General features: G+C 39.5%; 1 protein-coding gene across 11 annotated transcripts in view; it reads left to right on the forward strand.

Annotated features, from left to right (window-relative positions):
* Positions 1 to 18742, forward strand: part of LOC119647262 (protein turtle) — a 792821-nt gene that overhangs the window by 685735 nt on the left and 88344 nt on the right. For all 11 annotated transcript variants that reach the window (XR_005248829.1, XR_005248828.1, XR_005248830.1 and 8 more), the window contains exon 4: positions 4897 to 5179. Coding sequence is in view for 7 of the 11 variants with exons in the window: in XM_038048144.1 (XP_037904072.1) it covers positions 4897 to 5179 (283 nt within the window). In the remaining 4 variants the exon portion in view is untranslated. The remainder of the gene's footprint in view (positions 1 to 4896; positions 5180 to 18742) is intronic.

The raw sequence follows: 18742 nt of genomic DNA on the forward strand, positions 1-18742 counted from the left end.
TTCAAACCAATCTTGACAACTGATTTCTTGTTAGCGCACAGTATTACGTGACCGTAACATCGAAGACTCCTCTGTCACAATTTTTCCACACTCGGTGCAACCCCATATCGATCGCGGATATCCTCGTGATTATGGCGTGTTTCGCCACTAGTCCAACACAAAATCTTCATTTCCATTACCGCGATCCACCTTTCATTGTCCTTTATAGTCGGCCAGCGGAGGGGGGTAAAAGGGCGGACGGCAGTGTGATAAATTTTGGATTTGAGACGTTCGTTGATATAAAAGCATGCGGTCAAAGAATTTCATTGTTCACCAGTAGGCGAGTGACCACCTGTACTAGTCTTTTGTGGCCCAGTAGGTAATTTCAATGACTTTCTCAATAGCAATGCATTCCGCGAGTATTTTTTCGCCCCTGGCGCACTTTTAACCTGCATAAGTGTTACTGTGAATAATGTTCATTTACATATCAATCTACTTTCCCCACTAGTACATTAGTGATGTAAGAGAGAGCATCTTTAAACCGGGGTGGAGGTTTCTTTGTTTCCGCTATTTGTTAGTAAAGCATTTAATTCCATGAGAACTTGGAGTAGAATATGCCCGCGGATACTCACCATTAGGCTGCGTCGTTGAAGCTGCTACGTATTAACATCAACAGCATCCGCGCATACTTTATGAGAGTTGCTACTGCGGGATCATAGCAGCTGGATATGTGAGTTTCTCCCATCCCCGCCCCTACAAATCCAACTTCAGGGTGTTGCAAGTGCCCCTGAAAGAATCAATCCAAAACAGTTGCGTAAACTGTTTACCATCTGAATATATATACCACCTCTGTTATTGTATTATTGTTCGTATACTGTATGTCCTGTTCGCTCCTTTAAAAGTATGGATCATGTTCACTCCCGTACTATGCGATGAATTGTTTCCTCCGCTTCTTTGATAGCATGCAGTTTGGGTCGGCATTACGACCTTCAGCACTATATTCAATTCATTATTTGGACCTCTCTTTTGCACTTGCAACTTCGATCTATATGTAACCAAAATTGAAACATCTCCAGCATCGCTTGTGTGCCATTTATTCCCCCCACCGGTGCATAAGCGATCCTATTTTCACCCTTTGTACCGCTATAAGCTTAAATGCAATATCCATAAAGGAAATGACTCCTGTCTGTGGCCAATTGTAGGCCTTCAACAGCGTTTTCCTTACACACCTCTGAAGCCTGGTTACTCCAAATTATCGTTTCAGTGCCCGGCGAATTTTCTTTTCAGACTAATCCTATCGATAGTGTTCGGATAGCTGAGTGGTTAGAGCACGAGACTGTTGTACGAAAGGTCGCGGTTCATTGCATTTACTATAACTCTTCAAAGATTTATGTAAACCGGTTTCCAATCTGCATGTCTTCAGTCTTCTCCGGCACCCCTTTCTATAGAGTTGATCTTGATTGGAATTATTTCCCTTCAAGGACGTGACAGGTCAAATCAGCCGTTGATCGCCAGCTGATTTTACAACAGCATTTCTTCTTTGGGGATGGAAGCGCAGCTTATCATCCAATCACCAATCTGGAGGATGAGTCCAATGTATTGTTTTTGACGAAAAGGACAACTTTACCGTCATTCATACGCATCTGCTGCAGACGGACTGCACTTAACGATCATGGCATGGGAATCAGGTTTGGATTAGGTGACCAAACTTTTAGATGATATTTCAACGTGTCAATGTCGACCCTATATACCACATTGTGAAAACTTAGTTTTCCTCGACTTTGACTGTGATTTGTTTTGCCAAGTTGTGGGCGAATCTTAAATCGTGTGTCTTAAAGTTGTTGTTCAACCAGCAGTTAGTGCGCTTTTTGTATTATATATATTTTCGGCAGCTCTGCGCCTTAGTTACAGGCTCTCGTCTAGCTCTTGCAGAATGTTTCTGAAGGCGTTTGTATTGACCATTTTTCTGTCTTAATACATGCTAGTCGCTACTCGTAGACCTTTCAATCATGGGCTGATTTAATTTTTCGTTAACACTGACGCTTTCCTGGTCCTGATTTTAATGTTTCGACATACATATTTGGGGTCTGATTTTTGATTCTAAAGGTTTTTGATATCATTACTTATCTAGATAGGTAGCTCGCTGCAACAAACTGGTGGCCGCTGTTGCAATTCGTTTCAAATCGTTTTTAGTGAAAATTTAGTCTACTTGATTTTATGTCCTCCAAATTGGAGAGAGGGACTCTGTAGGAAAAGAACAACATCACGACGCGGGCTCCAATGGAAGGAGCTGGTCTACCTTCCTGACCTGAGCGAAAACCACCTTCTTATAGTGTGAAGTCAACGAATTAAAGATTGATTCCTAGCGGCTGTAAAGTTGGACTTTTACTAATTGTCCTTATTTTTCTGTTTTGCATATATGCGTGTATGTATGTGTATCAATCCTTAAGAAATTTTCTTTTCTTCGGTTGTTCTAGAAACTATGATGTTGCAGGTAAATTTTTTATGGGCGACAAAATCCGGTTTTGAATATAGCGTGCAATTGAGGGCGGATTTCCTCCTCATTTTGCTATGTCATCTTCACGATTGGTAAGACGTTAATTTTGCACTTCCCTACGTTTTTAAAGAATGGTTCGAAAGCGCTGGTCCTGGACAGAGCATGTGGTATTTTCCGATATAATGATCGTGGTTTTTGGAAATGGGTTATTATTAGTGATGTGAGTTGTGCAGAATTCAACTTTAAGGACCAGTCATTATCTTACGGCACAGAGTTTTTGCTATTCACCTTCTCTCGACTAATTTTGTCATGGGTTACCGACAGAGAAGTGAGAGTAGGATTTGGTACTGAAAATGTTGATGTTAAATTAGAGTATATTTTTCAAGCACTTACTGCTTCTCCTAAATCTTTCATGATACTAAAATTGATCCAAAATGTCTATCTAATGGAATGTTTTAAAGAACTCAGCGCAAAAGCGTAATTCAGAGGTCATTCATTTCTGCGCCCTCAAAATTATGCGAGGGTTATCCCTTCAGCGTGTCCGGATAGCTGAGTGGTTAGAGCACAAGGTTGTCGTACGGAAGGTCGCGGTTCAAATCTCACTGGTGGCTGTGGAATTTGTATCGTTATTTGACGTCGGATAGCAGTTGGCTCAGCTTTGAATGAGTACCTGAGTCAAATCAGGGTAATAATCTCGGGCGAACAGAATGCTGACCACATTGCCTCCTATAGGGCACTTTAATACTGAATGAAGTGCTAAACACACTTTAAGGTCCTGATCCATTTTGCGTTGTTGCGCCAACGATTATTATTATTATTAATGTTATCGATCTCCCTACAATTCATGACGATATCAAGCTTGTTAATCTTCATATTCGCTTTCAGTTCAGTCTCTGTTTTAGTTTCGGAAGATACGTGCAATTGAATCTTTAGTATCTCTTCAGTTTAACCATTGTCTCCTTTCTGAGATATCCATATGCATATGATATTTGCGCCTACACTGATTTTGAACAATGTTCTCTGCTTACTTGGAGATGACTACCACCTCCAACTTTTTCCAGGTTTTCCTTCTATTCTTCGAAGGAGGCTGGGTGACATTCTTGTAAGGTTTATTGATGTTAAATAATGGGACAGGCGAGCCAGCAAGTTAATCGTCTTATCTAAAATTTCGCGCTACTTTCATCCTGAACTGCTTGTCATCATAATCGATAAATTCTCTATTAAATTTTACTTTTTAGTATGTATGCGTAGGTCTTATGTGAATCCTTTGCGATCAGTACGGAAAACGAGTTCCATTATATCATGATATCGACTGGCGAATGAACGAGAAGTTCGGTTTTCTCAGTTATGAAAGGTTTTGTGAATGTGATAGATGCGTTGAGCATGTCAGATTGTTCACTCCGATGTGACACTGACATTGTAACTATGATGCCTAGGGTACATTGTACTATGAGACGGAAAAAAATTTTACGCATTGTGATTCTACAAACAACACTTATATTTTCACCAATACTTTCAATATCGTGCTCGACATTATGACCTAGGGGGGTTCTCAGGAAATTTTCAAAATATGTTAATATATCCCTTGATTTAAGTGTTAACTTTCACGAAACCTTAAAAAGGCTCGAAAAGCAGCCCACCCGACCTCAAATAGCTGAGAGACTACATTTTCGAAATTTCTTTTATATTTTAAAAAAATCTTTTTGTTAGTCCCCATATGATACAATAATATTATATTAATTAATTAATGTTCACAACCGCAGCAGCCGTCGAAACATGTCAAACATCATCAATTTTTCTTCTTCTCTCGTTTCCCAGATGTTGAAATTCACAGCCAAAAAGAGTTCTTTAGCTCTAATATGACTTGTCGACTTAATACTGTAAATTTTCAGATTTCTGTTTATAATTAAACCAAGATGATCCTGGCACGTCTATTAGTTAGCTTTTGATTGTAGCAGTCCTTTTATTCGCAACCAAAATTTATAAATAATAATCAATTTCGTTTACTCCTTGAATTATTACTTCCATTTTCGCTTCATCATTTGTCAGGAATAGAACAGTTATTCATTTATTTTGCGGTGTTAATTTTTTTATTTTTTATTAAAAATAATAAGCAATGAATAAAATATTGATCCTTCAAAATTTGCGCAATTTGTAAATGTTGTACAGTGTAACATATTCGTAGATGCTTACCCAACTATGTATTATAATAGCCGTATTTAATCATACTAACCTAATAACTATTCACTAAATAACATACATTCAATATTTCATTATTATTGTTTACAAACATTTCAAAAACCCATTCATTCCGCTTTCACTAAATAAAATTTTCTTCCTTTTCTATTTTGCATCGTCACTTGATGTGAACTTTTTCATTTTTCTATGGAAAACTTCATTATGATGCGACGAAAATTCAGGGTTCGGACGTACCGATTTACATTTGGTACGAGAATTACCCCACACATAGCGGCGAAGGTTACGAAGGACGTGTCTCACGTGTGTCACCGGACTCACCCTACGGTGCAGCATCACTCAATCTGACCAATATTCAAGAGGCGGATCAAGGATGGTACGAGTGTAAAGTAGTATTTTTAAATCGTGATCCAAAGCAGCATAAGAATGGTACATGGTTCCATTTAGATGTACACGCACCACCACGTTTTAGTGTTACTCCAGAGGAAATTATTTATGTAAATTTAGGTAAGTTGAAAAAATGTTTATTTAATTGACAGCTATTTATGAAAAAATATAAAGACATTTATTTAATTACATTTTAAATGGTTTTTGGACCTGGCCTGCAATGTGTCCTTCGACAACTAACAAATTTAAAAGTTTTTATAAGGCAAACGTTTTTCAGAGAGGTGTTTCTCTCTTCTCCTACTATTCAAACAAAATAATCTACATTTCTTTAAAAAAAGGCGGGTGTTTTTACTATTTATTTGAATGGCGCAATCAGAGAATGTATCCAACTAATATATTACAGATATTTGTATGTATGGACACATATGCGATTATCGAGCTAGTTGAGCTCCAGTCTTTCTAACTCGTTGCCCCAGGTTCGAATCTCGGTTCGTCGGAAACGTTTGTATTTACAAATTGTTATTTACAATGTTGATGAAACTAAAGCGTGTAGATGTCCTTTACTTAGCAAAGGAGTGAATAGAAGACATGCAAATGACACAAACGCAAAGCGTACATGATTTTCTCCCATTGGCTAAAACCTTTTAGTTGAAGTCACCAAAATTGTATTTCAGGAAGCAACTGTCCCTTTCATCATCATACGCTCTTCGGATTCATTTCATTAACCACATGCCAGCAAACAATCTTGTAATTTTTGGTAGATTCGACTAACGAAAATCTTAGAACAACCATCTCTCGCTTCCGAATGACTGAAGAGAATTCTATAAGCAGAACTAAGCAATATACCATGGCTGTCCATAATTAGAAAACTATCTTTGCCTTTCATTCAAACACCGAAGGCAACCAAAAAGTTCAACGCCAAAAACCACGCAAAAAATACTGCCTCCAAAAGCTACCCATCCTTTCTTCATTCACAGTAAGAATTGGTTTTCTACGTTTGGAGATCCTTAACTATCTGTGGTTGTATCCTACGGTGTTCAAAACTTCGGAATGGCAACGTGGTTTAAAAACCATCTACTCAGACGCCGATCGTATTTATTTCCGTCGAAGAAGATGCAAAGTTTGTAGATATTCCTGTGGTTTCATAAATCAATTTACATTGGTACTATTCACAGAACATAGCTCCTTTAATATTTTCAAAATGATAGATAAAACAGCTTTTAAAATGTTCTAAGATTTGGAATCCTCGCCTTTTAATTCGGAAAAAGAGATTTGCAAGGATTTCAGCTGATAATGCTTGACTTCAGGATAAGCTCATTATTTCCTGAAAACTTTAATGAAAGGGCAGCTTCTCAACCACGCCTATATCTTTAACAAATAATAGTTCACCAAGGGTTCCTAAAATCCTTCTTCGACTGATTTACACCATATATATTTGTCGACAATCAAATGTTGAATCGTGATTATGAAAATAAATAAGTTGCGTATCAGATCCTACGGGGGACAGTATGCTTCATATATAACTCTGATAATAGATATCAGATGATGTCGTGGAATTCCATTTGTAAGTGTAACCTCGAGATGAAACCTTAACTAAAGCCCTGGAAAAATTTCTCGAAATCAAGTAGGCGCAGAGCTATCTTTCAGCCACTGTCCTATCACTATGGTCATCGAGCTCAAATAACTTTATTCCACAGTTACTATAACCTAGAATTTTATCTGTTGCGGGCAATAAATATCATGCAAGTACATTCGGGTGATACTACCTACGACACACTTATAAGCCTTTGGAAATTTGGTTAATGCTAATTCAACAGAAAAACTTACCAAAAACTCCTTCTTCCTTCCTAGATGAAAGATATATAGCATGTAGAATGGTATATAGGTATATAGTATTTCTGCATTATTGTTTGGAGCACACTGTATGAAAGTGTAACGACATATAGGAAAAATGGTTAAATCTGCATCTGATAGTATTACAGGATCCATAACTATCTGTTCAAAATGTCGAACTTCCTAGATTTCTTGATTAGTTATTTATAGCTCGTCTTTCCCTCACCATATTTCTGTTCGATACTAATATCATCAAAAACGAAAGCATATGTAACATACGGGCCTGTATCTAGAACAGGAAGACAAAGCGCATAACAGTGAATGAGGAGTCCAAGCTTCTCGGAAAGTCTTGAAGAAGGCTGCAGCACATTTCTTCAAAATGATCAAAAAGGCGCCGCTTTATGTGCTATGCCCCTCCTGGAATCAATAGCAACGACATATGCAATACTGAGCAAAAAAATCCGATCAGTAAGAATCTGAATCTGATTTTTGAGAAAAAATATCGAGCTGAAAAAAAAAGTAAATATGAGGGTTTTTGTGTATTGATATTTTGCACTAAAAATAGTTGTTGGAGAAAAAAAAACTATGTAAAATTTTTCAGGAGGGACTTTTATTCAAAATTGGTCTACGAAAAATAGGTAAATTTGGTTTATGTTTCATATCAATCACAAAACTCGTCAGATCACAATATTTTTTTTTTGTTTACTTAATAACTAAACAATAACTTCCTGTTTCTCAATTAAGGCTCTAATCCTCGCTGGTATTAATGAATTAAGATTCTGCAGAATATGCAGGTCAACTTCATCATCCTTAAGAGGATTAAATCAAGCTCATGTTGGCTTTTCGGCTTCTGTGCACCTACCTCTTCCTCCATTATTTCCCACAAGTTTTCTATGGGGTTTAAATCCGTGCTGTTCCCGGGCCAAGTCTGCTGCTCTACCGAGTTTTCGGCCAGAAACTTGCGCACCTCCAAAGCAAAAAAGGTTAAATAATTGGAAAACCTTCAATATTTCTTATAACACAGCTGAAGAAAATGAAAAAAATACTACTTACAATATGGGACCTGTGAAAGGTCCCAGAATAGTCCTGAGAGATGACCCCACTTAAATACTGATATTGCCTTTCAATACAAGGTATCAAATGCTCATTCAAGATTCGTTTATAGACTGCACCATTGACTGTTTCATCAATTAATGAAAGTCCTTTCACACCATAAAACGAAAAGCAGCCCCAGATCATCCTGCTCACCCACTGTGATCTGAATACCCTCCCCACTGAATCGCTCACCTGATCTTCTCCATACATGGTGGATCCCATCCGACCTAAAAATATTTAATTTGAATTCATCGGAGAATATTACAGTTTGCCATTATTTTAGGGTCCAATTTTCGTGGTCTTTTGCCCATAAATAGCGTTGCTTCCGCATTCTTCTATTTAAAAAAGTGTTCTTTGCGAGACGTCGGCCATGAAATCCGCCCTCTCTAAGCTTCCAACGAACCGTTGATGCATCAATTTCTGCCCCAATGGAATCCTTGAGCTTTTTTTTAATGTCCGATGAACTTTTGAACCGACCCCGCAGACAGAATTTCCGCATCAGTTTGGCTTCGGCTGATGTAGTCTTTCTCGTCCTTCCAGGACCCTGTTTCCGGGCAGTGCACCCAGTGGGCCGGGATTTTTTTTTTAAAAGTCAGCTACAGAGGACTGACTAAAGCTCACAACGACCGGTATTTGTCGTGTGCTATATTTTTTATGAAATAAGGTAATTATTTCTCCTTGGTCGATATCACTCATTTTACGTGTTTTCGCCATTTTTTTTCAATTAGCGCACTTCAAAAACTCACCACTGCGAGAAACTATAATCTAACGGTACAAATACTTTCTTCACATTTGTGTTTATACAACAACAAAAAAACTGCTTGGCAATTAAAATTAAAATCACGAACTTACGCGAGATTAAGTAGAGCGCACTTAACTAATCGGATTTTTTTGCCCAGTACTGTATATATATACATATACATAGATTTAATTGAATCAGATATCGGCATATGAGAGATACCTCCATGTCATGTTTGTATGCTATATAGGGGATAAACCTCGTTATAAATGTAAAACATAATGCCTATCTGTATATTATAGGGGCCGGAGCTATCACAATGCAGCCCGAAGTGGTCCAAAATTGCTAGCGCAAAGAAGACATTTCCTATTGATTGCTTGCCAGTTGCTGCTTCAGAATTCTTACAAGAAGGAGTAACGACCACACCACCTACAATGGCAAACTCCTCCTAAACAAAGAAATCTCTGGCTTGAACTCACACAACTTATCATAGATAGAGATTATCTAACGGGTGCCAGAAACAAATAAAATAATTACTCTACCTATCGCACCTATCGACCAGATCATTCTTCAACTTCATCTCGCTCAGTAAGCTAAATTATCAATATTTCAAATTGTGCCGGACCAGCCATATTCAGAAAAACTCGTGTATTCCTTGCTGTCAAAATAAGTAAACACTAAGCCGTCTCAGCGTCAAACATATTAATTTTTTTTCCGGATTTGGGACGTAGCAGACCGTAGCAGATGTTTGTTTTCTGTTTACTCCTTTGTGGAGTGTAAGCCATCCACACATTTTTTTGAACCAGAGCAATGAGATCCAGAGGCTAAAACCTAACCCCCTCAACCATCATCCCATCTAGCGTAGCATTGATCAACTTCTAGCTTTTCGAAAGTCGCACAGTCAAAAGTCCTTTCAATGTTCACGAACACCCCAACACGTACTCGCCTTTCAAAGTTACGTCCTCTATCTTTGAAACCAAAGAGTGAAGAGCAGACTGTTCACGTTGGTATACATGTTCGATTTATATTAGTGGGTGTGACTTTAGCGCCTTTTCGCGAATGGGACGCTCAACGAGTCTCTCCAGATAGCGAAAATGAAATTGAACTGATTTGTGGGAAGTTCTTTGTATTACAGTCTGTTCGCCTACAATTCCCAGACTAATTTCTAAGTAACGGTTATCTGAGTGGGAGACTTCGTCCAATATCCGCCAGTTTCTAACCAGCTTTAATAGCTTTGAACTGCAGTTAGCTCAATTACTTCACTTCCTCTTGTCCCCACGGACCTATTCAGAGTTTTAGTCCACTTGGCGGCGGAGGTCACAGAGAATCATAAGATAAGTAAGCAAAGGCAACTACGATATTTCTCCTTCTGCTACTAATCTGGTGTAGAAAGGTCTTCGGAACAGAATTGTCTCAGGTTGCCTTTAACGGTCTTGAGATCAGGACGCAAGTTTTCGGTCTCGAGGATCTTCCATGGAAGAAGATTCTAGCCCCTTTTGCTGCTCGAATACGCAGATTTTATTAAATAGAACCCGCGGCTCTTGTACCAGAAATATATAAGGGCAGTTTAGCAACTTTGCCAGCCTTGTTGCCAGTAGATAGGAAGAAGTTTTGGCAATTTGACTATCCTTTATGTTTGTAGACATAAACGTAGTTTAATGTGAAAACCGGTGCTAACAAAAAAAATCGGTTGCGTCTAGTGTGGGGCTCACCAGAATTGTTTATACTAAGCTTTCCCCGAAAGTTCCATTTTCTTGTGTCCACTTTCCCGGATATTGGTAGTGCATGTCCTCATTCCCAATAAGCATGGATCCATTTCCACATATCGGTATTATACCAGTTGCGTTCACATCTCAAACTTCCCTTTCGTTCGCTTTTTTAGGTAGAGGAAAAAGAAAAAAATCTTCCTCTCCCTTCTGGTAAAATTGGGTGATAGTACCACCAACATAATCAGGTTTCCAGTTTCTCTTCTTATAGGGGCTCCTATACTTTCCTCCGACTGAGCTCGCCGTAGACACTTCCTCAGATTTCTCCTTGATGATGAATCTGAAGAGGCTTCCACAATTCGTTCTTCGACTGCAACTTCAATACTCCAAAATCGTTCGAAGTGAATGACACCTTAAAACTCGAAGAGTTCGATTTCGTTGCTTCCATATTCATATATTTTAGGCACCCTTAATGTTGTAGTGAACTACTACGGACTACCCCACCACGACAAAGTGGCGTCCGAGGGGAACGGATAGACGGATAGACGGATAGACCCCATAACATGGCATTCACCAATAATATTATCCACTAGTTAGCCATATCTTGCTTGTTAGCTTGCATTCACAACCTTCCATGGTCAGGTTGCCCTTGACCCTTCGCATCCTCTTTTTCAATTAACAGTTTAATTACTCAGTTTTCTTTAGGTCGGTAAAATAAACTGAATGCTTTGGGAACCCTGTATTGGCGGCAATGATAGTGTTTGTAATGACTTGGTAGATTATGAGATGGCCAGAAGACGACTTGACTGAAGTAACCATAATAATTTAAGATTCCGGAAAAGGGTGGGTGCCAACAGCCCCCTAAAATCTGGGACATGAGAGATATCGCCTGAGGATATTCCCTCTCAATCGTGACACACGGATCACGACTCTTCCAGCCCACAACCTCATTCGAACCAGCATTTTTTTATTTTCCCATTTTTAGTTTCGCATTCTTTTTACTTTTTACATTACGGTACAGTCTTACATGACTGAAGAGCAGGCGAAAATTTCGTAAATGACAAAAGAGAGACTGAAATATTCAGAAGCCTGGGCAGCACGGAAATGTTGCAGCGGTCGTCGATGGGACAATTCAGTAGAACTGCACTCAGGTGCGAGCGGACCCTGACGATCAATTTCGCCATTTTCTTACGATTTGGGTTAGCTCAACTCTGCTAGCTGGTTTACGGCAAATCGAATGGTCTTTACCCATCTTACAATCTCATAAGACAATCTCGCTTGCCGCGAGTATAAGCAATCATCGTTTCCACAACTTTTAGGTTCAGCAGTAAGGTCACAAAAATGTTCTAAAATAGGAAATATTCGCGGAATAAAAAAACCTAGGATATGAAATTTCCCCATTAGAATCCATTGTTCAGCCGAAATGCCAATATTTGATTTGTTATCGTAACAAAAGAAAAGAAATTTATACATATTGTGCGAGCGTAGTAGTTTATGTTTATTAGTTGGGGCGGACGTTTAGATATTCTGTGTTCAGTTAGGTACGGATACCAATTTGCGTCCTGTTTATAAATGACAATCGGGAGAGTTTTAACGCTACCTAAAGTAGGATATAATGACTAGAGTCCTCTTCAGATGACAGGTTATTCGTAGTTCGAATAGCATAATACTTTAGAGTCCCGGGAACTCTTACTGGTGGACAGTTCGAATGGTATTAACGGCCCAGCAATCCTACAGGGCCTATTCTGAATCTGACCCCAAAAAAAGTTCACCAAATCGAATTCAATTCTGCCCGTATAATCTTTCCTCCAATTTTTCCTCTAAACTGCAGTTAAAGTGTAAGCAAAGCGTTCATAGTAGATCGAAACCAATACGAATGGAATAAACAACGATGCGGAAAAAATTTCTGAAATCTAACTCCAAAATGGTCTCATTCGCTTTGAAGCACGTTTCGTTATGGGATAAAATTTAATATCTTTCCTCTAACTTAATGATTATTGTGCCTGAAGTCTAGTCGGGTTTACCCTCGCCATGGAACACCGTCTGCGGTCCGCTACGTATCATCCTCGTCTTCATGCCTTGAACGCGATAGTCCTGGTGGAAAGATTCCCTTTAAATCGCGCTGCTGGAAATAATTCTGGATCCTACCCACCGAGCAGTACACCACAGGATACTGCTCTCAATTTTTTCCATTTGTTTTTTTAAGGGAGAGAGACAATTTGATATTGGCATAGTTGATTGCATGAGGGTAAGATATGAAAGTTTTGGGAGTGGTACTGAATTATGGGGTGTTTCCTCTTTGAGAGGAATCTCATCTCTCCTGGCTGTGTACTTTCCTTACCAAAGAATTTCAAAATGCAATCAATATACATAAACAAATATTGATATGACTTCCAGAGTATTCCAGCTTCGAATGTACATATTTCGCTCCGTGCAATACTCCACAACCTTCACTCCCTCAAACTCCGATAACTCCACAGACAATATTGCGTCCTTCTAGGCACTGGAATTCATGGACTTCGAAATATAATTACTGCTCGGTTTCGACTTCAGGACATTTGGCTAAATGAATTTCATGCTGAGATAGGAGCAGCAGCACCAGCAAAGTATTACATGGTACAGCGCCGAACAGCAGGTGGCATTTGGTAAAACACTCACTTTATACTCGTACACTTTGTACATTTGCCGAAAGCAGCGACGAATATATTGCACTTAGTCTGTCTTCACGTCTGTCTGCTTCTCCCAGAACATTCACGTCAGATTCAATTATCGCCAAATTCAATATTCGCCAATTGTAATGATAATGAAATTAGCAATTTGTTATATCGAATGTAATCGTTTGTAACTAATTATTATGCTTAAAACCACAATGGAATTTTCTTCATTGATGTTTTCCTCGAAAATTGAAATTTAATTTGACTGAAAGTAATCGAATCGTTCTATTCTTTGAGCTGGTTCATGGGAAGCACTTTGTTGGTGAGAAAATTTAAGTTATGGCTAAGCAATGACTTGTTGGCGTATATATTGAAATGAAAAAGCGGAAAGGAGCATTGAATTATTTACAGCGAATAATGTTAGCCCGCCATTTAACTGAAATCATTTAATGACTTACTTACAGTCTATTAATCATCTTCAACCGGGACATAATGATAGATTTGCCAGCAGCCCACGTTACTCGTCTAATAGTTTGAAAATTAACCGCCTCTTCATATCAACGAATTTTATCTTTGTGTTGGTTTGAAGGCATCGCGTAATTATATGCAGTTGATATGCTGATCGGCACCTGTTGCCACGGTTAACCCAGATTGTCCAGTCAAGTATTTTCTAAAAACTTATTTGAATTCCACCTCAAAGCACTCATTCGTCCTCCTTTGTGGCTATTCCAATTCTTTGTTAGAAGCTCTATCTTACCTTGCCAGGAGAACATTAACAGGTTCAATGGATAATATAACCTGGCTACCCCAATGACATCTGTTTGCTCTCGCACCGAGTCAGAGACTTCGGCCTAATGGACGTGGATTTGGAGAAAGAGGCAAGTAGTCTCAGACTAAAGATTAATACAATAACAAAACTCTGGGATATTATACTCATTCTTCTTATACGGCTGCTATTCACCTCTGGGTGGGGTATAGCATGTCAACCACATTTACGCGCCATCGAACCAGTTCCACTCAAATGTAAGAAAAGAACAGTTCTGCCCAATACTCATCGATATTCCCATGCGGGCTACCCCGGGTATCTGATGCCTTTCTTATTACGCACATCTAGAAGACATCCCCTAAATCTACTGCTGACCGCAAACTGATCAGTCTAATTGCTCGTCGGTGTTTGTCATTTGTAGCCCAACTGACCACAGTCAATCTAAGTGCTCGAACAGTATACCACCAATGACGAGACGATGGAAGCTGAGAAATTAACTAACCTCCTCCATTAACGTTACAGTCACCGAAACCGTGTTTTCTCATCATATGTTCGAGCAAGGTGTTGTCAGAACTGTTGATTCGGCATGCCCCATCAACTTCATCCATTTTGATTGGAGCACCGTTCCCCTACTTTCAAACTTGACCATTACCCTTTATCTGAAATCTGCACTCATTGCCTGGAGAAAATCGAAAAATTCGGACAAATTTGTAACCCGTAACTTAACTTCGCTGGTCTGCTTATATGAAAAAAAATCCTCCTCCCCACGTATTATTAATAACTAACTAAGGTGGTATTACCAAGTATTATCACAAACATTACCTTTCATTCATTAAAGCATCAACGTTAAATATTAACACTCGACAGCTTATGACACCAAATACTTTTTATTACTAGAATTACTTGTCCTGCATTTATCACATCCATAACGTGAGTATACGACTACGTCAAATTGGTATCCATGAAGAATCATCATCATCGTTATCAACCGGTATCCGGCCTAGGCCTGCCTTAATAACGAACTGCAGACATCCCGGTTTTGCGCCGAGGTCCACCAATTCGATATCCCTAAAAGCTGTCTAACGTCCTGGCCTACGCCATCGCCCCATTTTATGCAGTGTCTGCCTCGTCTTCTTTTTCTACCATATATATTGCCCTTATAGACTTTCCGGGTGGCATTCATCCTCATCCATACGGATTAAGTGACCCGCCCACCGTAACCTATTGAACCGGATTTTATCCACAACCGGACGGTCATGGTATCGCTCATAGATTTCGTCATTGTGTAGAATACGGAATTGCCCATCCTCGTGTAAGGGGCCAAAAATTCTTCGGAGAATTCTTCTCTCGAACGCGGCCAAAAGTTCGCAATTTTTCCTGCTAAGAACCCAAATCTCCGAGAAATGCATGAGGATTGACAAGATCATAGTCTTGTACAGTAAGAGCTTTGAGAGCTTTGGTGAGACGTTTCGAGCGGAACAGTTTTTGTAAGCTAAAGTAGGCTCTGTTGGCTGACAACAACCGTGTGCAGATTTCATCATCGTAGCTGTTATCGGTTGTGATTTTCGACTGTAGATAGGAGAAATTATCAATGGTCTCAAAGTTGTAGGATTCTATCTTTATTCTTCTCGTTTGACCAGTGCGGTTTGATATTGTTGCTTGATTGGTTTTTAGTGCTGACGTTGCCACCATATATTTTGTCTTCGCTTCATTAATATGCAGCCCAAGGCCGATTGCCGCCTGCTCGATCTGGATGAAGGCAGTTTGTATGTCTCGGGTGGTTCTTCCCATGATGTCGATATGGTCAGCATAGGCCACTAGTTGGGTAGACTTAAAGAGAATCATACCCCTCACATTTACCTCCGCATCACGCATCACTTTCTCCAGGAACAGGTTAAAGAGGACGTATAATAGGGCATCCCCTTGTGGTAGACCATTGTGACGTCGAATGGTTTTGAGAATGATCCTGCTACTTTTTTCTGGTCTCGCACATTGGTCAGGGTCAGCTTAGTCAGTCTTATCAATTTCGTCGGGATACCGAATTCCCTCATGCATATTGTTTGGTAATGTGATGATATTTTCAATGGGCTAATGTTAGGTAATGCGGTGATGTTTGTAATGAGCTAATATTAGGTGATGTTGTAATATTACATGCATCACCCCCAACCCATCTCTAATTTAAAGTATTGTTTATCGCTAGCTTTGACTTTCTACACGCGAATCTCACATCGAAAATAGTTATTGGGTTGCAAAATTAGGATAATTGAATTGCTAAGATTTCTGAAAGATTCACCCCAAAAAGTTTATGGGTAAGCATTAAGTTGGTCAAGAATTTTCTTCCAAGCCGAAGATTGGGCCTATAAATAAATTAGATTTTCGTGATAATCAAAGCGCCCCGTATTCACTCCGAGCCTCGATTATCTTTTTTCGGCTCTGTTCGTATAAGAACACTTCCTGAAAGCATAGAAAAGATTATTAATCGGTTCGTTGGTTACAGAAGGTGTGGCGCTAAAAGGAGGAAAGGCGAGTTTACACAAATAGCACAGACTAAGGTAGGTGTTAATATTTCAAGAATTGTTCATGGTTTGCATTGCCATACCACTTTCGAAATGAAGCTATAATGTGCGTAGTAGGAACGTGATCACGCGTGGCTAAACTACTACGGTAAGTTGCTCCTTAAGTAATTGCCTATGACCGAAGATAATTATCCATATTTTCCAACAGCCGTCAAAGCGGCCAGCGAGAGTAAATGACGAACAAACTTTTGTAGATATGTTTAAGTTACTAACAAAGCTTTTAACAGAACAAAATGGCGTTCGATAATGTGCATTCAATAGCTATATAACTAACGGCGGAAAAGTTAATCGCTCGGGTCATCACTGAAACAATTACCTAGAGTACGATAGGTACGACTGATTCAGAAGGAAGGTAGAGAATCGGCCAATAGAAATCTCAAGTTACCCGTATATTGAAATGTGGGAAACATTTGAAGGGAACCTGTTCAGAAGTCAACATAGGTTTGTAGTGGGTCTCTCGATAGTTCTGATAGGGCCACTCAAAAGTCATACGGTCCGGCAGATCATGGGCACTATATCATTAATATATTGGAAGGCATCATAACTTTCTTCAGAAACTTGAGAGATATGTTAATGGTGTAAAATCGCAGCAATCAGAAAAGATCTACCGGAAATTTACGGTAGGTCCTTCTGCTTTAAAGTCAATAACATGAGGCCTAATTCCACTATCCTCTTCAGACACGGATTGATTTGAAGGTCACAGTCAGAGCCCCGCCGTTACTGACACAGTGGTACTGATTTATACTAGGGGCAGGCTCAGCGTTCAGTAAACATATAAAATCTCTGCCGCAACTCAGAGGAAGGGCACTCGAGTAACAGAGCGCAATACCACGCCTGAGCCTACAAGCAGCTCTGCCTGCGATTTGAGCACAATCACCATGAAACTCCCACAAGAGGGCCAACCGCAAATAACTGGTCGCAGAACATATCCCTAAGGAATTCTCCTCTCATAGGGCCATCCCGGTTCCCATGAAACCAGATAAGCTGAGGCTTCGTTGTAAAAGTCTGAGCTGCATTACAGAGAAACCCTTCCCTGTATTAGAGGAGGGGCAAAAGCTTACATTGATACCACACAACTACATATAAACCTTCAAGCTTGGTATCGTCCTATTATCTTATACGTCTGTTAAGCACTATGGGGAAAATGGTGAAGCAAGTAGAATTAGTTGGCTTGGCTGAAAATGTATAGATATGAGAAATGCATAGCTAACTGGAATCAAAAGAGCGTGATGGCTTTACGCCAACCCCTCGATCTCGTTACCTCGTGTTAGAATTCCTGCCTTTAAAGATATTTTGCAAGCCTTTATACTATGCTTACATTGTAGGCTTACAGAGGCTTACTACACTTGCGCAGTATTAAGTGTAATGATAGTGAAAATGAACCACTGTCTCATTGAAAACTGAGACGCTGTGGATGCATTATACATCTCAATCGACGATTGTGATCCCCAGATATTCCATTGCTTTTGTCAGAGGAACGAGTACATTGTCTCCTCAGGAATTCCTGAACTGAAGACACTATAAACAATTAAACAGTCAAACACCACTCAAACCACGGTAGTGGTTGCAAAATATATTGAGGATATTGAGTTCTATTCATATAAAGACAGGAGTTCGCGAAGCTAAAAACGGAAGTAATATTCATCATCAGACCAGATCATTACTATTACGTCATCACTTTAAAGCCGACCATTTTGGATACAAAAAAATTGCGAACACTTGGGCCCGTTCCACACAAGAATCCTCCAAAAAATGTTTGGCCCCCTACATGAGGTTGGACGATTCCATAGCCTACATAACGACGAAATCTATGAGCAATACCACAACCGTCTGGCGTCCTGGCCTACAGCTTTTAGGAATATTAAATTGATGGACGTCGGCGCAAAACAGGGATTTCTGGAGTTCCTTATTAAGTCAGGCCTAGACCGGATTGTTGCGCCGTTGATGACGATGATGATGATTATGGAAAAGCTACTGTAGTGACATTTTTGGCAAACAATGTTCTTTATCTAGGTGACTTCGTTGACAATAGATAGAAATATGCATGATGAATTTTGAACGATAGGGCCATAATTTCCATCAAGAGGAATATCAGTAAAGTGCGTTCAAATAAAAATTTGTATGGTTTAGTTGAAAACGGTACCAAGATGGACTAGATAATAGTTGTGATATTGATTCGCTGACCTCAAAACTTTGGTTTGAAGGCTTATCATGCTGACGTGCTAGTTGCTTATGAGGGCAAGGGGAGATAACGATTGGTCGCTTTATCTTACCTAGATGAAGACGAAGGAACGGAAGGAGATCAGTCCGTTGC

This window comes from Hermetia illucens, chromosome 1, assembly GCF_905115235.1.
Source record: "Hermetia illucens chromosome 1, iHerIll2.2.curated.20191125, whole genome shotgun sequence".
Taxonomy (NCBI): Eukaryota; Metazoa; Arthropoda; class Insecta; order Diptera; family Stratiomyidae; genus Hermetia; species Hermetia illucens.